The sequence below is a fragment of the Gymnodraco acuticeps genome, unplaced genomic scaffold (assembly GCF_902827175.1).
Source record: "Gymnodraco acuticeps unplaced genomic scaffold, fGymAcu1.1, whole genome shotgun sequence".
NCBI classification, from domain to species: Eukaryota; Metazoa; Chordata; class Actinopteri; order Perciformes; family Bathydraconidae; genus Gymnodraco; species Gymnodraco acuticeps.
In genome coordinates this window covers 4,572,912-4,582,860 of record NW_022991180.1, presented here as the reverse complement: position 1 = coordinate 4,582,860, position 9,949 = coordinate 4,572,912, and the positions used below count along the sequence as shown (strand labels likewise).

Here is a 9,949-nt window from a genome sequence, read left to right as displayed (position 1 = left end):
TGTGTCATAGGTTCATAGGTAACAGTGGATGGCGATCATTCTCCCCCTCTGGGATGGCAAATCATTTCATTGTGAGATGGATTAATCTTACTAATTTATAAGTAAAGTGTTTTCTAATTTACTGCACTGTGTCTTCTGTCATCCTTTTTCTTCATCTTATTTGTGTTCAAGTACGGAAATTAATAACAGTGATATTTTTATCATGGGTTTAAAATATTTAAAGTTCACTTGAGAGTATGTCATGATGAAATATACAAACACATATTGTCTTTTGAGGATGCTTTTAATCAGTTAATGATGAAAGGAAAGAAGTGCTGATTCATTGTCACAATGAACAAAAAGAACAGTGAAGATGATTGAAGCCGCAGAATCAAGTTAAGCCTTCTCCTGCTTAGGAGTCTCTTCCTCCTGTTTCTCTGGTTCTGTCAAAGAGAAAGTGACTTGTGTTTTATTGTACAGTTTTCTTAAGGTTATGACATCCCTACCAAAACCAAGTAGATGACTACAGACCTTTGAGTTGGATGGGACCCAGGACCAGAGTTTGGCTGTCGTGTTTTGACCCCACGTCTCTGGCGGCACGGTTGTAGCATCCACGGCGGCAGCGGGAATTGTTGTCAGAGGCGAGGCATATCAGGACCTTGCACTGGATGTACACCGACTCTGTGGCTCGCAGGAATTGGAAGGCCTGAAATCTGAAGCGGGCATAGGGATGGGTGCCACTGACGTAGGCATAGTAGGTGTTATCCACAGGACAGCTAAAGGAGAAACAGACAGTGTTACTGGAGAATATTACTATGTCCGGTTATCAGAAAAAGCTAGGTCCGGTAAGTATTTCTATATTTTAATACTTAACTGATTAAAGAAAATATTAGATTCTATATCAAATAGACAATTCAATTCACACAATTCAAAAATATTCCATTGCAAGAAAAGTCCTACATTCAGAATTGTACTTATGTTTACTGTTTGTATAAAAATCTACTCATTCTTCAAACAATGGACATATCAAGTGTTACATGTTACAATATTTCTGTCAGAAATGTATAAGAAAAGTACATCAAAGAAAAATAATTTACTAATTGTGTTCTGTAACTTTCCATTACTGATGTTTGATGTACTTCACTTGATTTTCAAATGTCACAAATCACACAGCTCTGCCTGTACTTTGAACAAAGTGCAGGTTTTACTCAATCTTCACTGAAACACAGCATACTGTCATCTCACCCGTTGCGGACCAGGTAGTGAGATCTGTTCTGGAAATCATGGGGCGATGGTGAGGTCACACAGGTGTCCAGATAGAGGACCAGGGAGCTGTCCCCCCTCCCCAGGTCCACTTGGACATACATGTACTGGTTGAGCGTCACCATGTATGGAACCTCCGTCACCTAAAAGTGTAAAAGCAAAACGTCAGATTTGTAACTAGGTATTTACAGAAGGAATTTCATTTTTTTTAACACACCTGATAGTAGAAGTTATAGGATGTGTAGAGCGCCATGCTGGTATTGAATCTGCCTGTTCCGGTAATGCTGCTGTTATCATTGTGACGGACAACGTACATGATCTGGGACACTGAATCCGGCTCCATCCGACAGCCCACGTTCATCTTAAAGTGAGACTGGCGGGTGATCTCGCCAGAGGTGGAGGCGTAGGCTCGGAGAGAGTTAGTGTACACAATGCTGCCATTCTCAAACTGGTAAACAGAAGATATTGGAAAAGAGCCTCTAATTATGACAATTATTTGAGTCAGGAAGTAATGTATGTTGTTCATTTTTAAGTAAGCAACTTAGCCTAAGTTGTGTACCTTTCGAACATTGCCACAGGTGTTAATGGGGAAGTTGAAGACCACCTGGTAACTGGAAACCTGGGGTCTGCAGTACTGGTCATTCAGATACAAACTCTGGACGTCGTAGCCGAGAGAGTTGAGGTAACTCCTCTCGATCACAATGTTCATGTTGTCTGAGGAACAGTCCACTCGACCTGACAAAATAATCGTTTTCACAGGATATTTACGACAGTTTGAATTACTTTTAGAATAAAGGTTTAAGATTACACATGGTTGGTTTGTCCGCTGAAATATATGTAATACAATTAACAGGATTAGTATGAACTTTTGTGCAGATGTTCATGATCCCCAGAGGTTGAACCTTCTGACTGCAGTGATCCCCTCGTTCTTCCTGAGGTTCACATTTGTGGTTTAAAATAAAATGCATTAACATATACTGCACGGATTGCAATGAAAGTTGGTGCTTGTATTCATGTCCCCATCAAGATTAAATATAATAACTTTGGTCCTTTACTTTCCATATAGCACCATCCTCAGGTGTACATTTGATTTTTTCCCATTCCTTTTTATTTGATAAAATACTGGTAATGACCTTAACATCAGATTCACTTGTATGTTGTATCACCTTGTGTTGTTTTAAACGAAGATGGTAAACCTGGTGTATATACTATATCATGCCAAAACCTTGCCATCTTTGTCAATCTACACGAAACATTTCACCCAAATATAATGTCATAATACATTTAACAGTAACAATAACAGTACCTGAGCTTGCTGGCAGAGAGCTAATGAAGTCAGCATTGAACCCTCGACCAACCACAGAGCCATCAGTCTGGAAGAGCACCGTCATGTAGTTGGAGGTGGAGTAGAAAGTACTCTGTTGTAGACTGTCGTTGCACACTTTACCCAGAAATCTTGAGTTAACAGACGGCCCATCGTAGACGTTAATATAGTCACAGCCGCAGCAGTTCTCCAATCTGTTTTTAAGATGACAGCCACAAATTATTGACTTGCATAATGAGTTGATAACACATTGAGTGCCAAATTCCCCACAAGTTAAATTAAGACAGAAAAGCTGCTAATATACGAATGTTCTCCAAAAGGGAGTGTTTTCTTCACTCACTGCAGGTAGTCGAAAGACAGGAAGATTCGTTGGTCGTGTGCAGCCCTGAGCTGCCACACACAGTTGGCGTTATTGTGGTAGCTGTTGGGATGGTTCGGGCTGGAGAAGGAACCAGAGCCGTACAGAGAGCCTCCACAGGGCGATGCTGACCGTGAAGAACATAACACAAGTGTCATTGGAGTAAACTATACAGTACAAGAGGCTCATGTTGCACACTAAGGGTCCTACCTGTAGTTGGCATGTCAGTTGTGACTTGGCAGTAGGCTGTTGACAAAAACAAGGTGGGTTTCAGTTTTTGTGTAGAAACTGTGCCAATTGTGTGGGACATGATACTTACAGTAGTAGTCATTACAACAGTTTCCATAGTATTGACAAGAGCTTGAGCAGGAACAGCTTCCCATGTGTCGGCCACAGTTGTAACGACAGGAGGGCTGAGCTTAGAGACACAGGGGAGTAATAAAACATATCAGTTTCTCTCCTGTAAACGGAATAAATTATAGGCTTGTTTTTTCCCACATACTCTGAACAATTTTCATACCTGAGGGTGTTGTGCCAGGTGCAAGGCATTGTGCTACATGACAAAGAGAGTACACAATTATTACAATCTTTTAAATCACAATTAATACTGTTTCCAGCATAGTTAGGCATTCAAGAAGACACAGAAGGGACATGCCAAAACAGAAAAAAACAGGAACTGAGGAGACCTTAACCACATGAAACATAAATGTCTGGAAAACTGTGAATCTATAATCGTTCACAGTAGGTAAATCTGCAATAAATTATTACGCTTTGCTCTTCTTTAACTAGTATCTCTTTGGTTGAGAGTTCATAAAGGTATCATCCTGTTTCAAGGGGAAATACAGTACATCCTATTGAGAGTAAACAAATGATTACACCACTTCAAAGTCATTTTCATGATAATAATTCAGTAAATAGAGAAGATGATGCAACATGCTTTTCTTCAGAAATGGTGATCGTAGTGTACAGAGACTTCCCCGAGCATCTTTGTGGTAAATTATACTTACAGTTGTAATCATAACAACAGTTTCCTTGGCCTCGACAAGAGGTTGTGCAGGAGCAGGTTGTCAGGTAGTAGCCACAGTAGTTACGACATGATTGCCGTCCTTATAGAGAGTATTTCAACGTATCAGTAACTGATAATAAATATTTACTATTCCAAATGTAGGTTGTTGAGAGTGTTTTATACCTGTTGGGGTCTGTGTAGGTGCAGCTGTAGTTTGCCGGCAGGTGGCTACACAAAAAAGACAGTAAAGTGATTACAATCGTTCACACCTCTAATCATTCTTAAAATAATAATATGTATTTACACATACATACATAAGAACATGCATACATACGCACGCATACAATAAATACAATTTACAATATAGGAAAAAAAACGGAATTTAGAAATCATTGAGTCTATCGCTTAATAAATACATTCATTAAAATGGGAATAAATAAATATGTGTTGAAGTGCAGTGCAGTTCCAAATTGTCTGTAACTGTATGTGTTGTGGTGCTAGATCGTTTTTAGACAGTAATGAGTTCTCGTATGGCTCTCGTGTAAATACGGTATTTGATTCTGTTTGTACGAGACTTGATGGACCTGTAGGATCTACCGGAGGGCAGAAGAGCTAGATGCTACAGGTCCATCAAATCCCATACAAACAGACTCAAAAACAACTAAACAAAACATTGTATCCCAACATGTCTGTATATGAACATACCTCCCTCACTGAGAGAGGGATGCAGATCCTGCTCTGATTTGTGAGTCTTGGCACTTACAGTAATAGTCGTAGCAGCAGTTTCCATAGTATTGACAAGAGCTTGAGCAGGAGCAGCTTCCCATGTGCCCGCCACAGTTGTAACGACACGAGGGCCGAGCTTAGAGACACAGGGGAAGTAATAAAACATATCAGTAATATCTCCTGTAAACGGGATAAATTATAGGCTTGTTTTCTCCCGCATACTCTATAGGTTTCGGGAATGTTTTCATACCTGAGGGTGTTGTAGCAGGGTAGAGAGTATTTCAACGTATCAGTAATTGATAATAAATATGTACTATTCCAAATGTAGGTTGTTGAGAGCGTTTTATACCTGTTGGGGTCTGTGTAGGTGCTACTGTAGTTGGCCGGCAGGTGGCTACACAAAAAAGACAGTAAAGTGATTACAATTGTTCACACCTCTAAAAATGTAATAATAATATGTATTTACACATACATACATTTATGTAAATATACATACGCACACATACGCACGCATACACACGCATACACACGTATACACACACATACAATAAATACGATTTACTATACAGGAAAAAACACAGGAATTGAGATTTTGCAATCATTGAGTCTATCACTTAATAAATTCATTAACATGGGAATAAATACATATGTGTTGAAGTGCAGTGCAGTTGGAAATTGTCTGTAACAGTATGTGTTGTGGTGCTAGATCGTTTTTAGACAGTAATGAGTTATTGTATGGCTCTCATGTAAATACGGTATTTGATTCTGTTTGTACGAGACTTGATGGACCTGTAGGATCTACCGGAGGGCAGAAGAGCTAGATGCTACAGGTCCATCAAATCCCATACAAACAGACTCAAAAACAACTAAACAAAACATTGTATCCCAACATGTCTGTATATGAACAGGCCTCCCTCACTGAGAGAGGGATGCAGATCCTGCTCTGATTTGTGAGTCTTGGCACTTACAGTAATAGTCGTAGCAGCAGTTTCCATAGTATTGACAAGAGCTTGAGCAGGAGCAGCTTCCCATGTGCCCGCCACAGTTGTAACGACACGAGGGCCGAGCTTAGAGACACAGGGGAAGTAATAAAACATATCAGTAATATCTCCTGTAAACGGGATAAATTATAGGCTTGTTTTCTCCCGCATACTCTATAGGTTTCGGGAATGTTTTCATACCTGAGGGTGTTGTAGCAGGGTAGAGAGTATTTCAACGTATCAGTAATTGATAATAAATATTTACTATTCCAAATGTAGGTTGTTGAGAGCGTTTTATACCTGTTGGGGTCTGTGTAGGTGCTACTGTAGTTGGCCGGCAGGTGGCTACACAAAAAAGACAGTAAAGTGATTACAATTGTTCACACCTCTAAAAATGTAATAATAATATGTATTTACACATACATACATTTATGTAAATATACATACGCACACATACGCACGCATACACACGCATACACACGCATACACACACATACAATAAATACGATTTACTATACAGGAAAAAACACAGGAATTGAGATTTTGCAATCATTGAGTCTATCACTTAATAAATTCATTAACATGGGAATAAATACATATGTGTTGAAGTGCAGTGCAGTTGTAAATTGTCTGTAACCGTATGTGTTGTGGTGCTAGATCGTTTTTAGACAGTAATGAGTTATTGTATGGCTCTCATGTAAATACGGTATTTGATTCTGTTTGTACGAGACTTGATGGACCTGTAGGATCTACCGGAGGGCAGAAGAGCTAGATGCTACAGGTCCATCAAATCCCATACAAACAGACTCAAAAACAACTAAACAAAACATTGTATCCCAACATGTCTGTATATGAACAGGCCTCCCTCACTGAGAGAGGGATGCAGATCCTGCTCTGATTTGTGAGTCTTGGCACTTACAGTAATAGTCGTAGCAGCAGTTTCCATAGTATTGACAAGAGCTTGAGCAGGAGCAGCTTCCCATGTGCCCGCCACAGTTGTAACGACACGAGGGCCGAGCTTAGAGACACAGGGGAAGTAATAAAACATATCAGTAATATCTCCTGTAAACGGGATAAATTATAGGCTTGTTTTCTCCCGCATACTCTATAGGTTTCGGGAATGTTTTCATACCTGAGGGTGTTGTAGCAGGGTAGAGAGTATTTCAACGTATCAGTAATTGATAATAAATATTTACTATTCCAAATGTAGGTTGTTGAGAGCGTTTTATACCTGTTGGGGTCTGTGTAGGTGCTACTGTAGTTGGCCGGCAGGTGGCTACACAAAAAAGACAGTAAAGTGATTACAATTGTTCACACCTCTAAAAATGTAATAATAATATGTATTTATACCTACATACATTTATGTAAATATACATACGCACACATACGCACGCATACACACGCATACACACACATACAATAAATACGATTTACTATACAGGAAAAAACACAGGAATTGAGATTTTGCAATCATTGAGTCTATCACTTAATAAATTCATTAACATGGGAATAAATAAATATGTGTTGAAGTGCAGTGCAGTTGGAAATTGTCTGTAACAGTATGTGTTGTGGTGCTAGATCGTTTTTAGACAGTAATGAGTTATTGTATGGCTCTCATGTAAATACGGTATTTGATTCTGTTTGTACGAGACTTGATGGACCTGTAGGATCTACCGGAGGGCAGAAGAGCTAGATGCTACAGGTCCATCAAATCCCATACAAACAGACTCAAAAACAACTAAACAAAACATTGTAACCCAACATGTCTGTATATGAACATACCTCCCTCACTGAGAGAGGGATGCAGATCCTGCTCTGATTTGTGAGTCTTGACACTTACAATAGTAGTCGTAGCAGCAGTTTCCATAGTTTTGACAAGAGCTTGAGCAGGAGCAGCTTCCCATGTGCCCGCCACAGTTGTAACGACACGAGGGCCGAGCTGTAGGAGAGACAGGGTGACGTTAACAGAACAGTATAAAGGAAATGTTACAAATGAAATAGCTGAAGGTAAATGGGTAAACGTGAGTAAAGAGGCCGCAGTAGCTCAGTCTGTAGGGTCTGGAGTGTGGACTGGTAGCTGGAGATAATAACTTTTGTAATAAAAGGCTGTCTTTCTTTCTTTTTCTTTCTTAGTAGCTTGAAGAGTTGTACATACGTGTCACGTAAGGGTCCGGGGTAGAGCTTGCAGGGCAGTAATCTAGATAGAGAGAAAGAGAGAGAATAACAAACTTTAATCTTTGTCTTACTGCATATTCATTAGAAAACACCAGTGTTGTAAGAAGTAGTCATATATCGTACTTAAGTAAAGTAGAAATACTACAGTGAAGTTGAAGTCCTGCATATAAAATCTTACTTAAGTAAAAGTACAAAATCCAAAAGTATTTACTGTGTGTAGTAGTGTCCCGAATCATATATATTAAATTACTGTATTATTTGTGTTAATGCATTTACGTGTTAATCACAGCTGTTAAAGTGGAGCTACTTTCAGTTATTCTGCTGTTGGATATATGAACATATAATTATATATCATTTTTATATATTAGTTTATTGAAAGTTTGTTTTAGCCTGAATCTGAAAAGTAACTGATTTTGTCTAAATAAATGTGATGGAGTAAACAGTATAATATTAGCTCCCAAATCGTAGTGGAGTAGAAGTATAAAGCAGCATATTATAACAATACTCAATTAAAAGTAAAAGTACCCGACTTAAGTCAATACTTGATTGATTGTACTTTACATTTCTGGAATACACCTATAGCTCTTCAACAAAAGGGGAAATGTGTCATTCTCTGCACATCATTTCAGTGAGTTTGACAGAGTGATTTCTCCTCGGCTGCTAAAGGTCGTTTACCCGTTGATTTGTTAGACTTGGCACTTACAGTTGTAGTCATGGCAACAGTTGCCATAGTATTGACAAGAGCTTGAGCAGGAACAGGTTCCCATGTTCCAGCCGCAGTTGTAACGACATGAGGACCGAGCTATGGGAAACAACATGTACTTTAAAGAGTGATAACTTGACTTTTTTTTAAAAATAAAACGTTACCTGAGTGAAATGAACAATACCTGTACGTGCTGCTGGTTCAGCTGTAGAAGAGCAGTAATCTGTAAAGCAGAAATATTAGATTGGTTGGTGTATCAGAATCAGATTCAGCTTCAGCTTTATTGGCCAATGTGTGTGCAAGGAATTTGACTCCTCATTTCTGTTGCTATCAATGTGCAAACAAAGAAATACAGGTCTTTGTTCTGCAGGTAAAACAAGGACAACAAATATATACAAGGTAAGTACAGTTGACTATATGTACACACATATTAATATAAAGTGTATATATTAAAAATCACAAATGAAACGTTTTGTAGAGATAGGACAATGGTGCGATGGAGTAAGCACATACACTTATATATACTTATGAACCTAAACCCCTATTTGTTGTTTTCTCTTATTAAATATATCAATGATTGTTTTGCTGGTTCACCCCAGTGATAGAAAAGGTATTTAGATCCTAACTCAAGCAAAAAGTACATGTATAACAAAATATAAAAAACCTATGTTATAAATAAAAGTTCCAATAAGGGGCTTACCATAATAGTCTGGACAGCAGTCCCCATTGCTTCCACAGCTTGAAGAGCAAGAGCAGTTTCCAACATGGTTGCCACAGCTATTTAGGCAGGAATCTGTGGAAAGAGCAGACAGAACAATCACCATCACTGAAAACACACAGTTAGGCTCTCAACATAATGTTATGTTTCATTGTTTACGTATGAGAACCATAAGGGTCATAACATGTGATCTGTGTCATTCTCCTACAGACAAAAACTAAACATTAAAAATGCTTTCAGTTTGTAGGCTATAGTTAATTCTTAAATGATTTGGAAAGCAACACTTTGCTGCTTCATTAGTGTCATGAAGAGTGTCATCCTCCTTGTAAACAGTTACCTTTGTACCTGCAAGTTATTTAGAACTACATATTAAATCAGTTATTTTTTAGGTATAAATCAGAACCATGATCTGACATTATGCTGCTAATTTTGGTGGTAACCTTTTTACCTGTTTTAAATTATTGATTTAATTTTTTTACCTGGAGAACCTGTTGCCAGATTCTTTTCCTCACTGTTTTGGATCTGATCAGCACCTGATGAGAAAAACAAAGGAATGATTAACAACATCCATAAACCCTTAATCCAAAACCAAAGAGACACAAACGACAATAAGAAAATTATGCACAATACCTTGCACTCCAAGTGAGGCAATCACGCTGCAAAGAACCACAAGAGTCCACATGGCGAATTCCTTTACCTGCCAACCTGCTTCACATG

General features: G+C 38.7%; 1 protein-coding gene across 2 annotated transcripts in view; it reads right to left on the bottom strand.

Annotated features, from left to right (window-relative positions):
- Positions 1–264: 264 nt before the first annotated feature.
- The window catches only part of LOC117560838 (CUB and zona pellucida-like domain-containing protein 1), a 121,887-nt gene continuing 112,202 nt past the window's right edge, over positions 265–9,949 (bottom strand). The window contains exons 14-31 of one of the 2 annotated variants that reach the window (XM_034237911.1): positions 6,868–6,912; positions 6,556–6,654; positions 5,937–5,981; positions 5,625–5,723; positions 5,006–5,050; positions 4,694–4,792; positions 4,114–4,158; positions 3,932–4,030; positions 3,445–3,477; positions 3,244–3,342; positions 3,135–3,170; positions 2,907–3,051; positions 2,549–2,760; positions 1,802–1,977; positions 1,460–1,690; positions 1,225–1,385; positions 511–755; positions 265–422 (exon numbers count right to left, since the gene is read on the bottom strand). In XM_034237911.1, the coding sequence (XP_034093802.1) occupies positions 376–422; positions 511–755; positions 1,225–1,385; positions 1,460–1,690; positions 1,802–1,977; positions 2,549–2,760; positions 2,907–3,051; positions 3,135–3,170; positions 3,244–3,342; positions 3,445–3,477; positions 3,932–4,030; positions 4,114–4,158; positions 4,694–4,792; positions 5,006–5,050; positions 5,625–5,723; positions 5,937–5,981; positions 6,556–6,654; positions 6,868–6,912 (1,961 nt within the window). In that variant the 3' untranslated portion in view covers positions 265–375. The remainder of the gene's footprint in view (positions 423–510; positions 756–1,224; positions 1,386–1,459; positions 1,691–1,801; positions 1,978–2,548; positions 2,761–2,906; positions 3,052–3,134; positions 3,171–3,243; positions 3,343–3,444; positions 3,478–3,931; positions 4,031–4,113; positions 4,159–4,693; positions 4,793–5,005; positions 5,051–5,624; positions 5,724–5,936; positions 5,982–6,555; positions 6,655–6,867; positions 6,913–9,949) is intronic. The other variant, XM_034237912.1, reaches the window with a different exon arrangement.